General features: G+C 24.5%; 3 protein-coding genes across 3 annotated transcripts in view; 1 reads left to right on the forward strand and 2 right to left on the reverse strand.

Annotated features, from left to right (window-relative positions):
• Nucleotides 1–1675: 1675 nt before the first annotated feature.
• Nucleotides 1676–10297, reverse strand: LOC145844391 (alpha-adducin-like). Its single transcript, XM_082951788.1, has 5 exons — nt 10052–10297; nt 6581–6711; nt 6103–6259; nt 4628–4830; nt 1676–1963 (listed from the first exon to the last, which is right to left on the reverse strand). Exons 1-5 carry the CDS (start codon nt 10277–10279, stop codon nt 1846–1848), a joined length of 837 nt encoding a protein of 278 aa, XP_082807914.1. The 5' UTR covers nt 10280–10297; the 3' UTR covers nt 1676–1845.
• Nucleotides 10298–20154: 9857 nt separating this feature from the next.
• LOC145844795 (glucan endo-1,3-beta-glucosidase-like) lies at nt 20155–26311 on the forward strand. The gene is made up of 10 exons (XM_082952217.1): nt 20155–20164; nt 21551–21716; nt 22128–22256; nt 22498–22714; nt 22796–22871; nt 23063–23205; nt 23793–23967; nt 24240–24445; nt 26065–26248; nt 26298–26311. The coding sequence occupies exons 1-10, from the start codon at nt 20155–20157 to the stop codon at nt 26309–26311; spliced, it is 1320 nt and encodes a 439-aa protein (XP_082808343.1).
• Nucleotides 26312–26316: 5 nt separating this feature from the next.
• Nucleotides 26317–26462, reverse strand: part of LOC145844796 (glucan endo-1,3-beta-glucosidase-like) — a 10261-nt gene continuing 10115 nt past the window's right edge. The window contains exon 10 of the mRNA XM_082952218.1: nt 26317–26347. Coding sequence (XP_082808344.1) covers nt 26317–26347 — 31 coding nt within the window. The remainder of the gene's footprint in view (nt 26348–26462) is intronic.

The raw sequence follows: 26462 nt of genomic DNA on the forward strand, positions 1-26462 counted from the left end.
TTCGTGTAGTGTCAAGTCTAGTGTATTCTAATATTTAATTATTACGTTTTATTGACTTTCTACCTTAACTGAATCCTAGTAGTGTTATTAGTTCTTTTTTTATAACTTTATTTTTCATCTAGACAAATTTGTTTCAATTCTTCACTCACTTATAAAAGTAAAAAAAAGAAACTATTTTAAACATAACTAGATGTAAAACTTGAGAGGTCAAACTTGTACGAATCCAAAACAGAGCAAAAAACGGGTTGTATCAAACTTTTTACATTATAGTTTTAAATTGTTTTTTATCATTTTGAAAAGTATTTTTAATAATTTTATTTTAAAACAACTTCTACAAAGTTAATTTTTTGAGTTATCTAATATAAACTATACTAATAAATTACGTATTGTACTACTCTACAAAATTTATAATTTTTTCATAATTGAACTAACTCCCTAATCATAAACTAGTTTTATTGTAAGTGGCATAAGGATATAGATAAATAATGATTCTAAACCTAAGGCAATTAAGATACCATTTAAAAAATAACTTGTTCGCTTAAGCATTACTGATTTTTTTTAAACTTTAATTCCAATTTACTCAAAAATAAAAAATATATATTAGTTTCCTAACAATAAGTGCACATTAGTACTACTTGGTATAAAGTCTTCTCCGTTCTATATCACTATTTGTAGTTGAGAAAATTTATTGTGTCCGGAAAGAGATTACAAAACTAATGCACTTAATAAATAAGCAGACATCTTTATATTAAAAATTTGATAAATTTAAAAAATTGTTAGTATTGTGTTATAAATGATTAACTTAAATGTTGAAACAAATGTTGTTTATTAATTTGGGTGCACGACTGTTCAAGTTCAGAAAATTCAAATTCTTTAAAAAAAAAGAAAAAGTATTGTATATTTGTCAAATATAAAAAATACTTATGTAGGTCATATCAATATTTACAAATAGTTTGTTTCTTTTTGCAAAAAAAATAATACTTTTTGAGATACATGGCTTAAATAAAGTAATAAACATAGTTATTTTTAGTAAGTTTAAAGTATCTTGAAAAGTATCTAAGATTTTGCAAGAAGAAAAAGTGACTTGTAAATATTTATAAAATCGACATAATATTTTTTTTTAATCGATATTACTTATTGAGATATAGTCATTTAACTTTTTTTTAAGAATTTGAATTTTCGGAACTTGATTTGTACTCTAGATGTAAAAAAGTAATTTTTATGGTATGTAGTTAGCTAAAAAGCAGTTAATAGTTAATAAAATAAAATTAATAGCACAATTTAGCTTGAAATATTTTTGGACCAATTTTTCAAGTTTGTGAATAAAATCAGAAATACTTGACAGAAAATTAATAAAATTAGTTTTGAAAACAAAAAATTCAGTTCTATCCAACTATGTATAACACTGGTATCACTGGATTTATAAATTTTGAGTTCAATTACGTTTTATTATTATATGATTTTATAAAAGTACAATTTTAAACAAATAAACTATTTTAAAGTTGAATACTGATAATTTGTCCTTTGTTAATTTTTTATACAAGTCTGTATTTTATTTTTCTCTTAGAAAAAAATAAAATAAAACAAATTATTAAAAACTTTTTACCTAATAATAAAACATTATAAAAGTAAAATTTTTTTTTTAAATGTATTAAGTCTTAGAGACTTAAAATTTAGATGATTATCAACAGTTCTTGTAGCTGAATATTGTACAAATTAAATATACGAATGATTGCATATATATTAAATAAACAGTGGTACAAATACGGCTGAAAAGATATGTGATTAACAAATATCCTAAAACCCTTAATTCAACTGACTTCGAACGACTTACAAAATGAAATGCTAAATATTGTATGGTTTCTTGTACGGATAGCCGGTACACAAATTCATTCTGTCAAGCTTTCGGCAGAGTGCTTCAAACTGTAGCTCTCCAACTTTCCACCCTACTTTCTCTTGCAGTCTGTTTTAATAGTATTGTTTTAAGTAAAATAATAATAATACACAAAAAAAAAGAAAAAGCTGAAGCAAAATTAGGATTAATCAAAGCCTTGGTGAACAATTCAGCATACTTTATTTAAGTATGGCTCGTTGTAAAAATTATGTAATATTAATTACTGATTAGAGCTAAAAAACAAGTAATTTGTTATCGAAAAAATGCTATACTTTATTTTAGAAATTAAACTATTTATTATTTTGTAGTAGAAATAAAGTTGAAAAAATATATAAATTAAATTTTTATAATAATATGCTTTTTAATTACAGACCTAAGTTTTATTCTTTTGAAATTTGTAATCTAATTGAATAAGACTTTACCACTAATGACGCAAGTTCCTAATTAAAAAATCATATAAATATATTAATTATAACACATTCAATATTGTAAAAACAGACAAAAAAAAAAACTATTAATTTATTTACTTTTTTTTAGAACACTCTAATATTTGTCTAATTTATACAACAAACTATAAAAACAAATAAGTTTAATAAACTGTTTCTTTTTTTTTATAATACTAATTGTAAACAGAATCCTTAAAATTGTTTTATTACCTAGCTTTTAATGAAATCATTTGAAAAAATCGAACACTAATTGTATTTTCAAAACTATTTTTAACTCAATTGAAACTTCCAAAGGTTTACAAAGATTATGTTTATAAAACTGCTATTGACATGATGCAATCAAGTTTCTAGCTTAGTATAAAATAAGTTAGAACCTTTTATTTGTTTTTGTGGAGTGCTTTTAAATGACTTTCTATCAAGTATAACAGTAATAATACAAATTTTAAAAACTATAACAAACGGAAATTATATATTTTTGCTTTTGTAATGCTTTAGGATTTAGTAAAGCTTAGTTCAGTTTAAAGTATTACTTGATAAACTAAAAACTATTGTTGTCAAGTTTGTCAACAATATATATTACAAGCTAACAACAAATTCAAGCTTAGTTTGAAAACAAAAAACTAGTTAAAAATTGAATAAAAACCTTTAGAATGTGTTTTTTTGGTAAAGTAAACTTTTAAACTATACACTTGGAGTAGCACTTTTTTTTTAATAGTTAAAACAAAGTTAATATTGACGTCAAAGTTGGGCAGGGTTCCTAATAAAACTTCAAAAAAATTTTGACGAACTTCCTAACAAAAAGAATATTCTTACTTTAACACGGTAAGTTTAAAATAAACAAATAAAATTAATTTATTATATTAACATAAAATAAGTACAGTAACAGCTAAACAAAAAAAAAACTTATCGAAGTTACTTTTGTTGTCATTCATATAATAATAAACGAAAAAGTGATTAATACAAACTGAAAGAGTTATAAAAAAACTGTTTGAACTTTAAACTTCTATTCAAACCTGAATATTTATAAATAATAAACCCTTATAATCTATCTTAGTACTATATTAAATTCTAAAAAAACAGTTTGTACGTTATTTTCTTCAATTTGTCGAGTTTAGAAAATTTTGTTTAAAGACAAATCATAGTCTGTGTTTACTTATTACAAAATAAATAAGTATATATAATATATAACTGTTCAAATTATAGTTTTAAGGGCATAGGGGGGGTAAACACCTTTTTTTGGTTTTTAATCTTATTTTATATAGTTTTACTAAGTTACAAGATGCTTTTTACAGATTTTTAAAATTCAAAATAATTTTTGAGATATAGCCGGTCAAAGTCGGAGGCAACAATAGGTTTCTTATGGGAGGCGCAAACTAAAACGGCAAAAATAGACTATTTCACTAAAAATCTATCTTCTCCTACGTTTTTTGAGATAACTACCTCAAACTTTTAGGAAACGTTCCTTGATATATTTAGAAAATTCTGTCGGAAGGAATTTTCAAAAAATTGAAAAATAAAAATTTTATAAAAAAAATAAACAAAAAAAACAGTTTTTTTTTAGTTTTTTCATTCTAAAATTTTTATTTTTTATATTTTTTTAATTCTGTTCCGACAGAATTTTCTAAATATTGCAAGGAACATTTCCTGAAAATTTGAGGTAGTTATCTCAAAAAATGTAGCAGGAGATAGATTTTTAGTGATTTCTAGTTATTTGCTGTTTTAATTTGGGAAGTAAAGGGAAGTAAAGTGTTTGTTTTACCCAACTTAAAAATAATAATAAAAAATAAAATCAATTAAAGTGGTAACCCTGTATTATTTTTATCAGATATCTTTTTATAAATACTAGTTTAAACAAGTTGTGTAGTTATAATTGTATTCATCATTATTAATTAATATAAACAAAGTAAAAAGATAGTACAGTTCAATAGAACTTGAACAAAAGTATTAAAATACTATTACCTTTTAAAAATATGATATCAAACTAAAAACTGTGAACCACTTATTTAACTATAAAATATTTAAGGAAAAAATTAAAAATATTTTATGATAAACTTTACTTTATTCATATTTGTAAAAATAACTGAAATACTTTATGTACAAAACTGTCAATCTCTAAATAAATTAAAAAGCCAGAATCAAAACATCTAAATTTTTTTTGAGTGTTTAAAAACTCAAAGATACAGTAGTAACAAATTTTAAACAGACACTAAACAACTATTTTATGTTTGACTAATAAGAAACTTTACAACATTAAATTTTATATACAAACTTTAAAAACAGAACCAACCCTTTTGTTATGTCTTCTCTTCCAGTCACTTCGGTCCTCATCCTCAACTTTTCCCTGTCAAGCATTATAAGATGGTCCGGGTTGGAAGACTTGAGGGCCTGAACTTGCGTGTTGCAAGCTATTATGACGTGATAGAGAAGATGAAAAGCTTCCTCCACTGTTTCACCGCAAGCAACAAGACCGTGATTTTCGAGTATCATCACCTGAATAAAAGCAGCATTTTTTAATGTTGAAGTTTTTTAATTTAATACAGACAACGTACTCAATGGCATTTTTTCTCAAATCGATTGAGATTAAAACAACAAAACTGGAATAATGGACTCAAAGCGACCACTTTCATCTTATTTAAATTGTTATTCAATACAGAGTATTTGCTAACACATATATTTATCCTTTAAAATAAAGATATCATTTTATGATAACATTTAAATTTAAACTAGTTGTTACAAATACTAATACTTTAAATACTAAAAAGGTTATTTTAGTTTTTAAACTTGATATTTAGTACAGTGCTTATTCACTTATCCGGACTTCACTTATCCGGACGCTCACTTATCCGGACAGTTTTGGTCAGAAGAAAATTCAAAAAATTTTCAATAGAAAGCACAAAAATTCATTTAAAAAGTTTCACAAATTTTTAAATTCCATGAGTTTTCTGCTGAAAAAAGTGGAAAAACTATAAAAAAAATATCTATTATTTCTTATTTTAGTAAAACTTCCAACAAAAACTAGTTTGTTAGGAGTGATATGTTTCCGTTAAATTGATTTTAAACTTAGTCAAAATTCCCCGTTTTCTTTCTGTCTGTTATTTTAAATTAAAAAAAAGTAATTTATTTCATTTAAAGAGATAGGTTTACATTATTTTTTGTTTTTAAAGATAAAATTAAATTATATTTTCTCGTAAACAAAAATTAATATTTTTCTAAACTAATAGTTAGGGCAGGTGGAATTTTAATTGATGATTTTTACTTATTTGACCCTCAAAAAACGTATATAGTTGCAGAGGGTTAGTAAGTCTGATGTTTTTCTACCTTAGTAAAAAAAAATTAACCTTAAGTTTAGCTTTTATTATTTATCATTTTATTATATATTACTCACAAATGTATTTGTTTTTACCATAACACTTTTATTATGCATTGCATTATATGCAACAGTTATATTATTATATGAAAAAAATGATTGTTGGAGTTATCAGGATTTTTAGTTATCCAGACACGTTTACAAAAAAATCTTGCCCAACGTGTTCGGATAAGTGAATAAGCACTGTACCTAAAATGTGCAACTAATATTTAAATTTACACTGTTTAAGTTTAAACTACTTAAATTATAAACAATTTAAAAACTTCTTTTACAAGCGCTAATGTTAAGAAAGTTTTTACAAGCACTAGCAGCTACTACATTTCAAAAAAAAAAAATACATTTCATGTCATTTTTAGCAAATCAAAAAACAATAAAACTATAAAAAACTTGAAAACCTTGCTTTTAGGTCCTAAATTGTTTTTTATTTTAACTTTTTCTTCATCATCAATGAGAATTCCTTCATACTGATGATACGAGACGTCTCCAACAATCAAGGCTTCCTGAGAAATGGGAAGAAGTCTGCACTTCATTGCAGATACTGCCACCACGTCTCTATTTAATACTTCATTTGTTAAAAAACAAATATCATAAGTTTATTTAACAAATTTTACTGAGCTAAAAATATTTCACCTAAAAGCATCATCAGAGCTTAATAGTAACAATATATAACATGTAGCATACAAATATATTGTAAAGCAAGTTAACAAGTAAAAAAAAGTGTAAGAAAATAATTAGTAATTACTTAATTATTTAATACTATATTTAAATTAGTCTAAGGGAACAAAGAAAAAATAAACTTTTTTAAAAACAAATAGAAAACTTGTATTTAAAAAAATAAATTCACCACATAACATTACAAAAACGAAAAATTACTTTGTATGCACGTGAATTACGCAGTTCAGGTCCTCCCTGGCCTCATGGATTGCTGAGTGGAGAGTGAATCCCGCCGGGTTGAATCCAAAAGGAGTGAGATTTTCACCTAGTATATCTCCATTCGGATTTATCTACAAATTATGGTTTGAATGTTTGATATGTTGTAGAGTGATTGAAGTTATGCAAACAACTATGTTAATTTAAAATAACTTTATAAAGTAAAACTAATAAAAAAAAATAATAAAATGTTTAGAAATACTCTCTAACTGTACAAAATTCTCAAATTAGGAGGTTTCTGTAATAAGTTGTTCCTAAAATTTTTAAAAACTAAATATTTCTTAACATTTAAACTAAAACTTCATATATTAAATAGGATGTAAATTGTGCATGGAACAATAAACAACAGAAATAGTCATATTTTTATAAAAAAAATTGTGTTCAAAATACAATAAATTTAATTGAAGGTGATAGCTATTCTCAAAGCCTTGTAACTAATACAACAGAATTTGTTTTAACGAAATACTCTCTACAGTTTTTCTTTTATAATGTTTAAAACTATTATCTACTTTGCATTTATATAAGTCATGGTTGCCACTGATCAAGCTGAGAAAAAATTCCTGACTTTTCCTGACTTTTTACCAAAATTTTCCTGACTTTTCTAAATCAAACTCTTAAATTAAATTTATTCTAAAATACATAATCTAACACTTGAAACTATATAAAGCTTTCAATCTAATTTTAATACAGGTTAAAACAACAGTTTTTTGCTGAATTCTATCATCAAACTTCCAGTACATCACTTAAACTATCTGTGTATCATTGGTCTTTGTAATAAACAGCTCTATCAGCAAAATACTTGTATCAGGGTTCGTGCACGAATTTTTTTTATTTAGCCTGACTGAGACCAATTTAGCCTGACATTTTTTTTAAATGTGGAAAATCCCCTTTAAAAGTCATTTTAGGTATTGGGGTGTCTTGATTAGTACGATTGTAGTCTTTGACTTCAACCAGCTTTATCTCAAAGATATTTTGAGCTTTAAAAATCTGCAAAAAGCAACTCATAGCTTAGTTACAACTCATAAAAATAAGACTAAATTGTGAAAAAGGTGATTGACCCCCCCTCCTATACCCTTAACACAACAAATTCAGTGATAAGTTTTAAGTGTTATATCTAATAAAGTTCTAGTTTAAAAATTTAGAATTTATTACTAAACAGAATTGTTCATTTTAATTACACTAAGTAAAAACATTATAACCAGAAGATTTAAAAAAAAGATGAGCATTGTGTGTTTTATTAAAATTTAAAATGTAACGCTAAAATAACACGAGTATCAAAATAAGTAAAAATTGTTTACTATTGTATTTTGACTAGTACTTAAAATTGATACATAATTTTAAATCCTAAACTCTAAATAAATACAGTGATTGTTGTCATGTTGTATCAGATTTAAAAAGCTGACACTTAAATTAAAAAAAAAGCCTTAATATTTTGTGCTTGTAAAGAAAAATTAATTGTACCTAAAATTAATACTTCCACAAAACTTAGTACTTATATCTTAAAGCTAAGTTTTAGTGTTGAAAATATCACTAACAACTTTAAACAATCAGTAAAATATATGAATAAACTGCTAACAGTTTTAATCTAAAATGTATTTGGTATAAAGCCTTTAAAATAGAAATTAAAACAGATCAACCAACTAAGCTCTGAGAAACATAGCTGATGTAAACAAATTCAAACAAACAGCCAAGTTTGAACTAAACTGTAATGTTTAAACTGTATTTTTTTTATGATTTGTCATAACCATGACATATATAATCTACTTAAAACATATTAATGAAGATTCTTAAAATTATTTTTAGAGATTCAACAAAAGGTTTTAAGCATTTATTTTTACAAATACTGACTGATTTTGTCTTAAATAAGTAAATCTTTATTTAGAAATAAATTGACATCTCAATTTGATCTTAAAAAGATTTCTCAATTTTTTTTAATCAAAAATATTGAAGTATTTGAACTGATAAAAACTGAGATTCTCAAATTTTTAAATAAAAAACTGATTTAGCCTGACTTTTTTCAACTTATTTAAAAAAAAACTGATTTAGCCTGACGCGCACGAACCCTGTTGTATGATTACCTTATAAACACAGCTTGTCTGAAAAAAGACACAATTGTTTAGCAGTTCCTAGCATAAATGTATCTAGATAAACAAACAACATATAAGGAACTTTTACAATTAAAACCTGGAATTAATAACGAACTTTCAGAACTAAAATCTTAAAACAATAACAAATTTTTACAGTTGAAACTTTAAAATAATAAAGAACACATTTTTTTAGAATTTCCTAGCATAAATGTATCTAAATAAACGAAACGACATTATGTATTTACCTAAAACATGCTTTATTTATACAAATTGTTCATTTAGTTTAATAAAATACTACCCAAACTATTTAATATAAAATCCTTGAATTAAAAATCAATTAAAAAAGAATATACTTAAGTAACTGTAAAAAAAAACATAAAAAAGTATACTATATATCTGTTGTATAAAATATTTCCTCTTATCATTTAGTATAAAATTTGTAACAAATAAATATACTCTTATTTACTTTAAAAACTTAAGTTACTCTTCAAAAAATACAAATAATAAGTAAACTTAATCTTGGCATATACCTCTCTTATAACTTATTTTATAAATTTAAACAACTTTAAAAATATTATAAAGAGGTAAAGTATAGACATCAACTTGTTACATAAAATACTAAACTAACTGCTTAGTTATAAAGAACTCAATTATTTACTTAAACAAAAAAACTTTGATTCTAAAATTATGCTAGATAATCTTTTTTGTATATATCACAGTTTCACTATGGAAGTGTCCTTGCTACAGATCATCAATACTTAAAAGCTTACAAAATCTGCTAGTTCAAGTAGGGTACTTGTTCAATATGTTAATAGAAAATTTTTGCAGTTTTATTAAGGATATTTTACTAATTTATACCAGATGAAGGCATTGGAAATAAAATAAAATATTTTCGTAAATTTTTAGGAAAATTTTGGAATTTTTTTAAAACTTTAAAGGACTTTTAAATAATTTTTACCATTTGAAGACTTTGGAAAACAAGGAATTTTGTAAATTTAAACTGACAAAATCTGACTTTTTATTTTATTTTATAAAATTTTCTGACTTTTTTTTTAAACCCCCAATTTTTTCCTGACTTTTGTCATTTTTTTAAATTTTTCCTGATTTCCTGACCGAGTGGCAACCCTGAATAAGTTATTAACTTTTTTTGTTAAACATATTTTTTTTTTATTTAAAGTAATTATTTTCTTTTTAATTACTTCAAAAAAAGTAAAACTAACTATAGATGTTTGACAAGGAACTTTCTGTAGTAAACAAATATTTACGATTAACTTAACTAAAATTCAGACCATAAAATTATATTTTTTGTTAATTTTTAAAGACTTACTTTTATCAAGTTTGATGCAGTTATTTCTTCATACAAAAGTCCAAAGGTGTTAACATAGTAGTGTTCTGGGTTTTCACTACACCTTAAGCTAATGTGGTTGTAAACTGTTTGAGTCCAGTTAAAATGGTTAATAATTCTGTACAGTGTAGCAAGTTTACATCTACTGTTTTTTTCTTCCAAAGATAGCTTGGAGTCTCCTTTTAAGTCATTGATTTTTATACTATTCATATCAAAAATGTTAGTCCTAAAGTCTATAAAAAATTAATAGTTTTTACATAATAAATAAATTAAACATGAAAAAAAGTGTCATTCATACAAACTTTAAAAAGTATGATAAGATAATCAACAAAAAATGTCTAGGTTTTAACTTATTAATTAAATTCTAGCCTACAGGTTTCTTTTACAATGCATTAAAAATATTAAGTCACAAAATTCAGCTGTTTAGTATCAATAGGTATGCATCTAAATTACATTTTATTCGTTCTTATTTAATATAATACATCTGTTAGCCAATTTAGGCTCTTTAATTACTAATTGAATTGGAATTTGAATATAAAAATAAAAGATTTTTTTAAAACAAAACCAAAACAAGAGACTGAAAATTTATCATTACACTGAGTAAAAAATACTTGTAGAGTGTAGAGTTGTTTAACTCATTGTATTGTTAACAATTACAAACCTATTGTTAGTTTTAAAGATCGCTCATTAGTTTTATAAATAAACTAAAAAAAAAATCATGAAAAAACGTATCAGTAATTTAAAGACAGTTATCACATAGAAAAAGAAATTCAAACTGACAAAAAATACATACCAAATGACTAGGTGCAAAAAGAAGTTTTATTTCGAAATTACAATTGAAAACTTATAATAACAGAGTTTCTAGTCTTTAGAGCAAAATAGTTAGTCTGATTTTTGTTTGTTTATAGTTTAGAAAAGTTGATAAAGTTACTATTACGAAACTACAAGTTGTTTGTAATATTGAAAACAATGCTTCCTGAAACTATCAAGAAAATTGTCTTATAACTAAAAAATCTTAAGTGTAGTTAAATTCCAAAAAAACTGCCTCTAATTTTTTTCCATACACTCATACAAAAAAGTTTTTACAAAACTGATTGTATCTTAAAAGTTTGTAGAACATTTTCAACGCTTTAGAAAATACCTTATGAATATACTTGAAGTTTTGAATGAAATTAAGAGCTAATGATAATTTATTATAAGTTTTGTGTTAAAAAAAAATTGTACTCCCTTTTGGAGTTAAAGTTATTGTTGGTTCATGCAGCTAGATCAGTGGTTACCAAAGTGGTCAAAATCTTGCACCCCTATGAGCTCTTCATCAATAATGTCTAGTGTAAACTTCAAGTTAGCCTTACAAAACACTTAAGACCTTATTTTTGCTCTTCATCAAAAACTCTGGAACATCTAGTGTAAGTTTAACTTTTTTAAAGTTTTAATTAAGATTTTTTCTCTCCCTCATATTAATAGTTGCTTTTAAAATGTTAACAGTTTTTGAAACCTATTAAGGGGTATCTGTAAATCTAAATGTATCACGTTATTGTAAGCTTAATTACAAAAAAAGTTGTTCCATATTGAAGTAAAAATGTTTTTCATATAACTTTAATACCCTTAAATATAGAAACAATTTCAACTTGAAAACTACAATGTTGTTTGTGATCTTTGTAAGCAAAGTATTATTCTTATATACAAAACAACTTCGTAATTTTAGAGTTGTGTAGTTTATTGTAGTTGTTACGTGACAAATAAAAAAGAGTGACAAATAATAAAATAACATATGAAAAAATTAAACAAGATGAATGTTTTACTTTTAAGTAAAGATTATACTCATAAAATTTGACAAAGATTTATTAGAAACTGTAGAAAAAAAATGTTATCAAATTAGTTTTTTTTTTTTTTGCATTTTAACTTGGTCTTTCCATAAAGATCTTATTGAACTCTCACATTACAAAAACTAGTTTTCATTATAAGAAAAAAAACTAACTGTTTGCTAAGTTAATATTTTAAAGTTAGATCAACATGTAACAAAGGTTTCATCCCTAATCCCCTTAACAATAATCAGAACTTTTAGAAGTGAATTGTTGGAACATTAATAGCTAGAACTAAAACAGTTATGCACCTTTGTATAGTATTTTATTATTATCTTAACATATTATTTATTAGTGAAAATTAAAAAAGACTTTAAAAATAAGATATGGAGAACAAATTGTGTAGCTGAATTAAAATTGGTGGCACTAATCAAAGATTCAGTGATCAATGTGGAACATGTAGTAGTTAACATGGAAGATCTAGTAGACTATTTGAAAGATCTGACTGTTGATAAAGAATGCTTGTCAGGGAAGATCAAATATTAACTCATGAAATCTGATGGTTGTCATGGAATATCAGATTATCAACAATAAATATCCAATGTTCTATCTATGTGGAAGACCCAATAGTAGAAAATGGAAATCTAATAATTATTTCAGAAGATTTGATGGTTGTCATGGAATATTTTATGGGTTTTAAAGCAGATCCAGAGGTCAAACTAAAATATATAACAGTAGAATAAAAAATCCATGACCAACATAAAATATATTTCAGATATACCTTCTGGAAAAAAGTTTGATAAAATGCATGGCGACAAAAACTTGTTAGAGGAATAAAAATAATTTGTAGAATGGAGAAACAAAAAATAAATTGTTACTGTGTTTTATTTTTTTCTTTACAGTTTGGTCATTATTCAAAATTAAATAAGCCTAAAAAACTAAATAAGGAATTATTTTTTAGTAATAGGGTGGCCACTGGTTTTTTAGAAAATTCCTAAATTTTTTGATTAACTTCTAAAATTTTACAAGTACAAGTTTTCCTTTCCCTTTTGAGAAAAAAAAAATCTTTTTGCTTTTTAAATAGTAGTAAATTACTGAATAACACTATAAATCTTGATAAAATGTGCTTTATAATAAATAAAACTGTACATAATAAACTATTTTTATAGTTTGTAAAGGCATTTTCTGATGTAATCTAGTTAGTATACTTTTTTATGTAAATTTTATTAAAAAATCAGGATCTCTTAAGTGAACTATGTTTTAATTCATAGATTTTTTAATACATTTTTTTAATATGTATAAAAATTTCAGATTTTTTGCCTTTTTTTTTTTACTTCAAGTTGTTCCAGGAATCCAGATTAAACAACTACCCTGGAGTAAATAAATTCATTTAAAATAATTGTCTTATTTTTACATTTTATTTTTAGTACCTTTCAATAGTACACAATAAAATTTCCTAGATCGTAATGGATTTTAGTCTTTCTAGATCCTTTTGAAGTTGTGAGAGAATCTAATCTAAGGGGCCAAGTCCCAATACAACAATATTATTGCTTTTAGTAAGCCAAAGTTTAGTTCTAAAACATAAGCTTTTTGCTGATAGTTGTACAGGCTGCAACTTTCTAAGGCAACTAGCTTAAGGAGTTACACCAAAATAGTTAAGACAACCTTAAACTTGATAAAAAAGTAGTAAAAGTTAAAAACTCAAAAAAAAACTGCTAATTAAGCTTAAATATTTTGAAAAATCATATTTACAACAAAAGGATTTAAATAAAAAATCACAGTTAAAGAGAAAAAAAAGTTTTTAAATGTGCCTGAGATTAACTTCAATAAGCTTAAGACTTTCCAAAAACCACAAAAAATTTTAAACTAGCCAAAGCGTGCGGCAACTTTTGTTGTAATGCTTAGAAAATGTTAAGAATTTTTATAGTTCATGTAGTATTGTTTGCGAACTATTATTATTTAAAAGCTTATTTAAATAACATGATTTTAAGTAGTATTAACGTTTTTTTTATAGAAGCTGTCATTAGGATAATTATTTTTATAGCTAGTAAAAGTAAAGCTTAGTTATTAGTTATAACTCAATTTAGTAATTTTTTAATTTATGAATTGTTTTTAATTCTATCCTTAATATCATCTTCAATTTATATTACGAGCATAAAGTTAATTTTATAGGCAAATTTAAAATTTTTTCAAAAAACATAAAACTTTAATGTCAATCATTTTCCTAATCTTAAAAGCTATCTAAAATTTTTTTTTTTTATTTTAGAGAACGCACCTTTGTCTTTAATTAAGAAAAAAAAAATGGTTTGGGGTTTGAATTATTTCATGGGGTCCCTCCAATATAAAAGTTTTTTTTTTTTTTCATTATTATGGTATTACAACAAAAAATAAATATTTTTTTATTTTATTTTTTACTTTTTTCCCTTAGTTTGCATGTTATTTAAACTCCTAAATGTTTATTTTATAAATAATATTAATATCTTTTACGATTTAGCCCCAAAGCAAAATGATGTGTAATATACATCATTTTGCTTTGGGGCCAAATCGTAAAAGAAATTAATATTATTTATAAAATAAATATTTAGGAGTTTAAATAACATGCAAACTAAGGGAAAAAAAATAAAAAATAAAAAAATATTTATTTTTGGTTGTATTACCATAAAACAAAAAAAAACTTTATTTTTGGAGGGACCCCATAAAATAAAATTATTTTAAATTTTAATTATTTTAGTTTAATTAAATTTGTTGTATATCACATTCTTTTTTTTTTTTTTTCTTTTTATCATTTTTTTTATCTAGGAAATGGCCAAGGCAAATGATAGTGTAATATATATCATTTTGCTTTAGGGCCAAATCGTAAAAGGTATTAATATTATTTATAAAATAAAAATTTAGGAGTTTAAATAACATGCAAACAAAGGGAAAAAAAAATAAACATTTATTTTTGGTTGTATTACCATAATAATGAAAAAAAAAAAAAAAAACTTTATTTTTGGAGGGACCCCATAAAATAATTCAAACCCCAAACCAAATTCTTTTTTTTTTTAATTAAAGACAAAGGTGTGTTCACTAAAATAAAAAAAAAATTTCAGATAGCTTTTAAGATAAGGAAAATAATTGACATAAAAGTTTTATGTTTTTTGAAAAATTTATAAATTTACATATAAAATCAACTTTATGCTCATATTTATATTAAATACAATTTTTAAACTTTTGTAGCTAATAATCTGCTTAGGTGGAAACCCTGTTTTAAAACAATTTAAATGTGGTACTTATTAACTATAAAAATTGGAGACAGTATTTAATTTTTCATTTAAGTGAGAAATCAAAATAAAATAATCAATAAGCTTCTCAAATATCATTTACTATAACAAAACTTTTTAAGATGTTAAAAATAAATGTTAATAAAGAGTATTAGTTGAAAAGCTTGTTGAAGAACTTTAATATATTGGTTCGTAACAATTTATAATAAATGTATTTAAAGAAATTTTTTTAGTATTTATGACCTAAAAATCTGGCTCAAATGATTAACAAATTAGTTGAGTTTTTTTATTTTATTTAATTAAATGGCCATATAAACTTTGAATTATTACAGCATATTTTTTAAAGCAGTTTAATCAAAAACAATGTTAACAATTAAAATGTCAGAATTTGAATCATCGTGCATTTTTTGGAGCTTATTTTGTTTGGTACTTTATTAGAAAACATCGTTTATAACTTTAAATGTTTATATATGTAATAACTATTCAAAACTCAAAGTTAATCGAATGCTAATAAAGATCCTAGCAAATCAAGTTAGCTCAGATATTTATTAATAAAAAATTTTAAAGCTTATATTTTTAAATCTATAATAATTATTCTTTTTTAAGTAAACACATATATAGAATTACTTTAGATTCTATTCTTTCCTTACAGTATTTATTTTTTATAGAACTCCGTTGAAGTGTATTGATTCGTTAACACACAGAAACATGTGTTAATTTTATAAAAAAGAGTACTGTTTAAATTTGTTATTATTATATATTTTATATTGAATATTTAAGTATTATATAGTTTCTAAACATCTTGAACATTTATCATATAACAACCCGAGAAAATATTTTAACAAACTTCAAGTTTTTATCTTCGTAAACAAACTAGCTTTCCTACAGATTAAGTAAAACTATTATATTGTTAGTTATTCTCTTGAAAAATTGAAATTTATAAATGTAATGTCTTGACTTGAGAAAAAGTTCAAAAACTATAAAATAGACGCGTAATATAAAAATTTGTAACCTATTTGCATTAAAAAGTTCTAGTGAATATTGTATATATCTATATTTTTATCGTTAGAAAAATAATTATAATAAAAATTAACGTTAAACTTGAGTTACTTAACAATATAAAAACATATTTAATTTATTTGATATTTCTAGTATCAATTATCAAAATTAAAAATTAATAGTTTGTTAATAGAGATGCTAGCGAATCAAGTTAGCTGAATTTTTTTAATAAAAACAAATTTTACAGTTATTTTATTCATAGAACTGATATATGTTTTTGTGTGTTAAACAAGTAAACACATTTTAACTGAGTTCTGTAAAAATAATAAGTACTCCAAAGAAGAGTAGAAGATAAATTAGGTGAATACGTGTAATTGCTAAAGGTAAGAAGTTTACTCAGAACAATTACTGTAGATTATTTTTTAATAATAGACACAATGTATCTTACATAATCCGACTGTACAAACTAAGAAAATTTATAAATATTAATTAATTTATTTGTTTTATAAAACGGTATTAAATGATAAGTATATAGCAATTCGTAGTAATTTTTAGACTAATGATTTCATTATTATTACTTAACGAAATTAATTACTCTTCTTTTCTAAATTTATACTTGTCGGATTATGTAACATATATTGTGTCTAATATTAACTATTATTCTAAGATTCTATTCTTACCTTAGTTCTTTTTTTTTTTTACAGAACTCCGTTAAAGTATGATAACTCCTTTAAGACACATAAACATGTATCAGTTCAAAAAAGAAAAGTACTGCAATTCTTTAACAATTTCTAGATTATTAACGTAATTAGTTTTAAAGGTATAGTTAGTATTTATAAGTATTCAAGACAGAACATTGATAATGGCTTAAGTTTTACCGTTTAGTTCTCCTTTATATTTCAAAAGTTTATTTTTGTTTAAGTATAATATTTAAAACTTGAACAATTTTTTTTTCAAACTTATTAGTCCTTTAATAAAATTAATATTTTTAAATCATTCGGGGTCTTACTTGAATTACGTTAAAACTCAATTGTATTGTTTATTGAACGACAAAAAAAAGCTTAAAATAATTAGCGTTAGGACCTGGTGTACAAAAAAGCTTTTCGGTTATCGAGTTATATGGCATATTTCATCTATAAACTAATTAATGTTTGACAAATTCTAACTAAAATACTTTCTTAAAGGAATTTAGATCTTACCAGGGACGTAGCTAGCTCAAAAAAGTTACGAATCTGCAAAAACTAAAACATCTGAAATAACACGTCCTAGCGGGAACATAGCAATTTAAACTACCTCTAATATTATTGAATTTAGTCTGAAAATATGCAGTTATGTTAATACATCAAAAATTGAATGTTGATGTACGAGTGATAACTGTATACAAGGCAATTTATTTTGCTCCACACCCCATATGACTCTTTATGTCATGCCACTTGTGTAAACCCAGAAAACATTCATTAAAAAAATCACAATTCAACTCAAAAACATTAATATTGTTTTCATTTAAACATTTAAACGTATAAAATCAAACATTTAACGTAGTCAATAGTAACAGCAAGTTGTGCAAATTTTTTTAACATAAAATTGTATGATTTTGATTTTTGAAGCTACAGCTTCCAATAGGTTTAATTTTACATTGTAGCTTTTTGACAAAACAAAGCTTTAACGCGCTAAATGTTACAATTTAGATGTATCTAATTCGTTCAATTTTTTTACGACACTAAAAATGCTAAAGAGTACATATATGTAAAAATTATCTCTCAGGATAGTATACTAAGCATAAATTAATACTAAAAGCTAAGAAAGCAGAGTCATTTTAAGCTGAAATAAAAGCAAGTTTTATCGCACATAAGTATACGTTTCTGTAGATTTGCAGAAACGTACCAAGCCAAAGCCACGTCCCTGGATCTTACCATTAGGCGTGTGTTACTACAATTTAAAAGAAAAACTTAGATTTTTTACAAAAAGCTAAAATATATTTCATTGTCTTAAATTCTTATCTATACTTATAATCAAAACTAATAAGACTTTTATTAAAACTTTTAGAAATTGTTAGACGAAAAGTTTTATGGTAGGACTTATTTATGCAAAAGCAACTTTATAATCCATGTAGAGATTTTTTAATGATTTTGAAAATTAAACACTTTAAAGAAACTTATAATGCAATTTTAAAAATAAATCAAGTAGCTAACATTTCTAAAATACTTAAAACAACTATTATGGTTTGTCAGTCTTGTTTAAAAACTGTTGTTACAATTGTTTTTTTAAACTGAATTGATAATATTTTTTTACAAATAGTTAGAAAAAACTGTTTATAGATCTGTTAATATATTCGTTTAACTATTTACCTCAAAAAGTTACTGTAAATAGGTTTATTTGTGAATGAAAACACAACCTCATTACCTCTTTTTTTGTAGGTTTTAATAACTAATAGAAAAAGTTTAAAAGAGTTTAGTTTTTTAACCTAATCTTTTTTTAGTTTTAAGATTATTATTTAATGTTAATAAGTTCTACATTTTAATACCAAACAATGTAGAATTAAGAAGTAATATTTTTTTTGTGTAAAAAATAAAGTTTAGTTGAATTAAAAACATCGTTTAAGTAAACTACAAGTACATATTTTGAGTTACTGTATTTACTTAACTACTATACATATTAAAACATCTTAGAATAAGCTTTGATTACACTCTTTAAACATTATTAAGTTGTTTTTATGTAAGTAGTTATAGTATGTAAGTTCAAAGTTTTATTTTTTTGATCCTAATTTAGTTTTCTAAGCACTAGATTGCACATTTGAAGTTAAAATGACTTATTTAAATTATTCTATGTGTTAGATACTACGTATTTAAGTTTTATAATAATTTAAATTTTACTTTGCTCTTAATTTTTCTCACCTTATTATCAAAATACAGTGCCTCACACATGGCTGTAAAAACTAATGGCCGTTTATTTTAGAAAAGTGTCAAAACAATAGTAAAACAGACAATTGTTTAAAGTTTGGCTGTTGATTAAAGCTTACACAAGACTTTTACATTTGTTATTTATGTTACTTGAATTTTGAAAATTTTGTTTGATGAAAATAAAAAACGGTGAGTTATATCTAAGTTTGTATTAAACACTGAAATTGTTTTAATAACACTTATTTTTACTTTTAATTATTTAGACACATGCTTATAAAAATAAACATTGCTATAACTTATTTAAATATAAATTCTAAATTCGCGAAAGGAAGTAGGTGAATCATTTTTTTATAAACTGAAACGCATTTTGTACAGTTTAAGTTTGCTTTTGTTATGTGTGTTTTTGTTTTAAAAGCTCACTATTTCAACTACTTTTTTATGTTAACTGTTTGTTTTACATTATAATTACTTTTACGTTGAAATATTCTCAGTACCTTTTTAAACAATTTAGTACCGCATAAAGTTAAGAAGTATTTTTAAACTTTAATAAATATTGTACTTAAAATTTTTTATGGTTTATCTGTATAAAGATCATATAGTTATTCGTCTTAATTGAAAAATGTTGCTAAAATTTACTGTAGAGTAAAGAACTCATTCAGGTATAACAAGAAATGTGCAAATAAACTATTTGTTTTTTAATCGGAGAAAAAATCCAACCTTGTCAAGTATAATAAAAATTTAGACAAACTATTTTAATTCAAATTAATTTAATATTTTATTGTTGTTGACAAGGTCGGATATTTTTCCCACAAAAACCGGACGATAAATAGAATATACAGTTTGCTCCTTTATTATTATATATTAAGATCACAACAATGACCAATGTTACTACAAAACTTTCAACTAAAATAAAACCCTCTGGATAGTTAAAAGGAAAGTACTCATTTTTCAATAAGGTTTTTATTAATTATGTTTATAAAATAGTCAGCTAATGATACTTCATATATTTTATTCGGTGCTTAATTTTTATACAACATTCAAAAATAAACTTGTTTTTACAATAGTGAAATAGTTCAAAATCATATTTTTATTTACTATCATTATTAAACAACTATTAAACTATGAATTCATGTAAGTAATGTATTAAATAAGTGAGAAATGCTTAAAGATACGTCAAAGGACCTAATGTATAAAAAACACTTATATTCATCGAGCTTTGACTCAGTTTATCATTAAATTTTTTTGAGTTTGTTTGAATAGAGTTTTAATAAAGTGTATTTTCAAATTGTTAAAAATAGGCCTTGTATTAGTTTTTTTATATACCCAGTGATTCAAGTACATTTTATATAAAGTTTGAAAATATTTTTATTTAGATAACAAACGTAAAAAGTTAGAAATTAACTTGTAAACATTACTCTCATTTGCACTAAAATGTAACTTATTTAAAGATTTTTTCTATCATTTTACTACAGTCTTCATACTAAATAGTTTGCCACTAAAACTAAACATATAAATCACGCATAATCTGTTTTACAATAAAAAAGTGAATTGATTACATTACAGATTTAGAAAAAAAATAAACTACTTAATAAAATGTTGAATAAAATTATAACTATTTAGAAACTATATATAATATTTAAAAAAAAAGACAATCTCTTTCATTTTATTTGTGTTTTTAATCCGTAATTTACTTTGTTTTTGAAAATTATAATAAAAAACTATTAAGTTCCTAATGAACTTACAAATATGTATATAAACATATAGTAGAAATGATGTAAAATTATCTTTAATGAACTGTAAAGAATTTTTTTAGTGAGAAAGTACCAAGATGGCTTAACTGTTTAATTTGAGAAATACTTTTATATTGCAGCTTTATCTAGTTTTTATGCTAGATTACTACTTAAAATGCTTAAAATTGTTTTTTCAGCACTCTTGTTTGGTTGTTTCTCTTCAGGTAAAACTAGTTAAAAAAACTAAAATGTTTTATATTTCTTAACTACAATATATTTAAGTTTTTAAACTAGAAATAAGTATACACATAAAAATCTAAACTTAATAAGTACAATTTAAAGTTAGATTAGTATCTTTATTTAAGCATTAAAAAAATACTTTCGGTAGCAATAAATAAAAACCTATTTTGTTTTATGAAATTAATTTAAAACTGTAATGCTTAAGTATTAACTAAGCAAATATTTTTTTTCATTTATTTTAGAATAAATCATGTTCTAGATATTTAAATGAAATCAATGTAAAGAGTTTAAAAAAATTGATACAGTAAAAAAAATTAAAATTTCTTTAAAAAGAATTTCTTATTTAATAGAGTTTATTATTTATTTAAACAACTTTCTAAATTATAACAGTTGATATCTTTAATTGTCATAAATTCTATAGTTGAATAAAAAAGCTTAAATCATATACTCGAATATGTTAAAAATACATTATAGTAATAACTAACTTTGTTTGCGTTTTTGTATTCAAAATATATGTACAATATAACTGTATCTAAAATATTTCAAGGTAACTCATCAAATATTGGAGATGAATTTGAATTTTTCAATTCATCAAATTGGAATGTAGTAGTGACTGGTAGTCCATATAACAACGAACTACAGTATTATAGAGATAATAATGAAAATTATCGTATCGAAAATGGTGCACTAGTAATCACTCCACTTAAACAAAGGTTTGTGTGCAGTTTAAAAAACTTAAAATTAAATTAGTTTTAATTGATATATTTACTTTTTTAATTATATTTGACATCTTATAATAGTTTAAAACCTATTAAATATAGAAAATTCTTTGACTGTTTTTTGTTTGGCCTAATTTCCAATCTATCTTCAGTCAACTTCCGTTTTTAAATCGTCTATTCTAAGTTAAAGCCTAGAAAGCTTACACTAAGAGCTTTATTTAAACAACCTTATATATTTTTTCTTTTTATTCCACGTTTGACTAAAATATTATTTTGTTCTTCTACTAGTTTGAACTTTTACACTTTGTAATTTTTTAAAATACTTACAACGACAATAGTAAACGTACTACCTTGATTTTAAATAAACAATTAAGATAGTTTTAAATCGTTTGATACAATATAAAGTTACAACGGAAAGAACTACACCTCAGCACGCTTGTACAGCGAATTTTCTTGGAAGTACGGTCGCGTTGAAGTCAGAGCAAAGCTTCCAACCGGTTTCGGACTGTGGCCTGCTATATGGATGATGTCAAAGTATGAAAAACTCTATAACTTTAGTTTATTGAAATAGAATAACAGAAAAAAAACGTTATCACAACAAAACAGCTAATATATTGTTTTATGTACTTTTATTTAGTTCAAGAGTAAGAATCAAAGGTCTCTACATACATCCAAGAAGAATAGTTACAAGTTCATTGATTCACGAACTTATTTATAAAACAATGTTTCACGCAATTAATAAATAATATAATTTTATCTGAATATGTAATTACAGAGATGAGAAGTACGGAGGTTGGCCCCAGAGCGGAGAAATTGACATTATTGAAGCGAGAGGGCAGGACCTGGACCACATTGCGAGCACTATTCATTACGGTAATCGTTGTACAAGTAGTTGTGATGAGCACTTTATGGAATCGAGTGGTGATATGAAGTTGGAGTGTTCTATTGATGATTGGCATGTTTACAGTCTCGATTGGACTCCTACTGAACTGGTTATACTTATTTTTTACACAAGCGTTGTTAAAACGTTCGAATTTAAAGAGTTTTAATGGTATTTTTACATAACTGATTAGGTATACAAAATAGACGGTAATGCCTACTACAGGCACAACATCGACAGAAATATAAGCTACATGTATTCGGAAAAAGGTATTCTCTTTAGTTACAGCAAATTTCTAAAATTTAAATTAAATCAACTACTGTTTTGAAATTTATACTTTTAAGTTTAAAACGATAACACTTATTGTTTAACAAATAGTTTTGAACTAACTTTATAAAAGTATTAATATATAAAACTTAAACCTACTTTTCATTTAATAAGTTTACAAAACTATTTTTAGGTCAACCTTTTGATCAAGAGTTCCACTTGATTCTCAACGTAGCTGTGGGAGGAGATTATCTTGATAATCCTAAGCCTGAAACAAAATGGGAGTACCCAGACGCTGAAATGTGGGTCGATTACGTGAGAGTCAAACCATTGCAGGTCAGATGCTTTTTTAGCTAACACGATTTACTTACAATACTGTAATAAAACTAAAGTTGAAACAATTACAATAAAACTATCCAAATAATAGCATTTAAATATCTTGAAATTTTTATTGCTAAAAGTTTGAAAACTTATTTGAATTAAATTTAAATTTTTTTTATAAGCATCATCTCTTTTCTAAGAATCGTAATTTATTTTTTAGTGTCCTTGATATTTATTTTTTATTAGTCTGTTTGTTGATAATATGCTTGGTGCTTTAGTTTATAAACTGAATAATTTAAAGATATTATTTTTGTATACATTCATATTATTTTTACTGTGTTTGTGATACTGTATACAATTCTTATTTATTAATACATCTGCTTTTTAGTATAGAGTTTATTTATTAAAACGATTAGTTTTGTGCTTTATGTTTATCCATGTTTTTTACTAATGTTTTATAATTTCATACAAAAAGAACTTTTTGTGCTTAATCTTCTTTTTGTTCTCTTTTCGTGCGTTTTTAAGTTCAAACAGCCTAGGCTTTGATGCCCGTGTCCAGCGTTGGATTATAAACTAACAAAAACACTTATTTTACATTTAAGGAAATAGCAACACCTAAATGTCGAGCGAAGAGCGATGCTGACGCCTATGATATTTGTGGAAGTGCAAAATGGGCGTGTACTGGTCAAAGTTTTGCTGATGTGACAACAAAATGCACTAATGACTTTTACAGTTGCTGCAACAACGTTTCTGCTTGTGAATACAATAAACTTCACGGTTTTGAAATAGTCTTTCTACTGCCAACTTTTGTATTTTCGGTTAAACTAAAAACCTAATATTTCAGCATGCAAATTAATAAGGTATATTTTTTGTTGATTTTGTTTAAATTTTTACAATCATATTTTTGCGCACCGAACATACAATGTAAGTTTTATTCTTACAAAAAAGATAAAGCTTATAAATTTTACCTCTACATACTTCACTTTCAAGTATTACCACAATAAAAGTTTTTTGTTAGAAATTTACGTCAAAACTCATAATTACTACAGACTTGGTGAGCGAAGTATACGAAGAATACGACAAACAAGTCAACAACGACGCTTCTTGCGACTTTAGTGGCACAGCTGCTCGTAAGTACGTGTTGAATGATGGAAATGGAGTGAACAGCGGCAACTGCAGCATAAAGGAAAATGCGAACGCGGTCGACATATGCGGGAGTCTCCAATGGGCTTGTGGAAACCAAAACCATACTGATGTTTGTTGTTATTGAACTAATACTATGCACTTTCAAGTTTCTATGTAAATCTTTTTCCATTTACTTTAGAAAATAAAGTATAAGTATTTTGAAACTTTTCATATCTTTAAGTTGTTATAAGTGTATAAGCATGTCTGTTGTCAATGACCTGATCACGTTGTAAGGAGTTTTGAGCAGCAAAAATAAATTTGATATTTGTTACCTATCTCACTTGAACGTTAAATTTTAATATTTTTTCATAGTTTTATCATAACTTTACCATTTAATTTCTTTTAAACTTAACCGTATAAACTTTTTCAAACAGTATAAATAAGACTCAATATTTAGAACAAAATATATTTCATGCTTCTTTCATCAGTTGTATACTAAGCAATAAAAATAAAGTTTTAAATCTAACTTATATAGTGGAAATGCAATCAACGTAATTAATAATAAAGCAAAGAGTAATAAAAAATACATAAGTACTTCTAATTACAATGCAACTAAAAAATAATAAAACCGAGCAACAACTTATAAAACAAATTAAGAAAACAACGAAACAGTATAATCAAAATCTTTATGTTTACACAACTTAGGTTTTCTTAATAAAATACAAATAGCCTCAAGTTTAACTAAATCCGAAATGTGAAAACAATTTTTAACAATTTTAAATCTTTTTAAATTATAATTACTAGCACAATCAAGGTTATTTACTAAGTGTTCAGAAATAGCAGATCTTTTTGAAGCATTTATTACTCTAATAGACTTAATTTCCTCATTACTCTTACAAAATTCATCAATACTTTTTGGAATATGTTCTTTTATTCTTATGCCAAATTGTCTTGAGGTCATCCCGACATAACTAGCTTCACAGAAGCATTTAAACTGGTAAACTACCAAATTACCACATTATGGTAGTTTACCAGTTTAACTGCTTCTGTGAAGCTAGTTATGTAAGAGTAATGAGGAAATTAAGTCTATTAGAGTAATAAATGCTTCAAAAAGATCTGCTATTTCTGAACACTTAGTAAATAACCTTGATTGTGCTAGTAATTATAATTTAAAAAGATTTAAAATTGTTAAAAACTGTTTTCACATTTCGGATTTAATTAAACTTGAGGCTATTTGTATTTTATTAAGAAAACCTAAGTTGTGTAAACATAAAGATTTTGATTATACTGTTTCGTTGTTTTCTTAAATTGTTTTATAAGTTGTTGCTCGGTTTTATTATTTTTTAGTTGCATTGTAATTAGAAGTACTTATGTATTGTTAATTACTCTTTGTTTATTATTATTAATTACGTTGATTGCATTTCCACTATATAAGTTAGATTTAAAACTTTATTTTTATTGCTTAGTATACAACTGATGAAAGAAGCATGAAATATATTTTGTTCTAAATATTGAGTCTTATTTATACTGTTTGAAAGAATTTATTTTAATGTCAAATAATGTTTAATTAACCGTATAAAACATTAATAATAATCATAGAGATTTTTTTTTAACTGTAGCTTTTATTTTCATACAGTATTAAAAAAAAAATAAATCGGATAAAATAAAGTACTATAACTTTGCAAAAGCAAAACAAAAAACAAACTTGCTAAAATTTACAATGAAATTAACCAAAAAAAAAACTTTTAGGTCAGCAATGCGTGCAGTAAAGCAAGTTATGCGTTGTCTTGTTGCTCAACAACTTGTAACTATAACGATCTTAAAAAACAAGCTGAAATTGTGTTCCAGTCATACTTCATTCAAGACCCTCGGTCCTCGTCCTGTGACTTTGGTGGAACATGTCAGTTGGAAGGCATTCAGTGTAAAAATGATGGTTCATGGCAAGAATTGCAAAATAGTAAAAATCTGTACGAACGCATTAGCGTTATGTTTTTAACGTTTTTAGAAATGTTCAAACTTCTGTTTAATTTTTCTGAGTGATTAATACTTTTATTGATGCTAGTTCAGTGTTTAATGTAAATTATACAACCAATTGTTTTTTTATTCATACATAAATGCATAGTACTAAAACTCTAGTACTTTGTTTA

Source organism: Thalia democratica, chromosome 9 (assembly GCF_965202585.1).
Source record: "Thalia democratica chromosome 9, ktThaDemo2.hap1.1, whole genome shotgun sequence".
NCBI lineage: Eukaryota > Metazoa > Chordata > Thaliacea > Salpida > Salpidae > Thalia > Thalia democratica.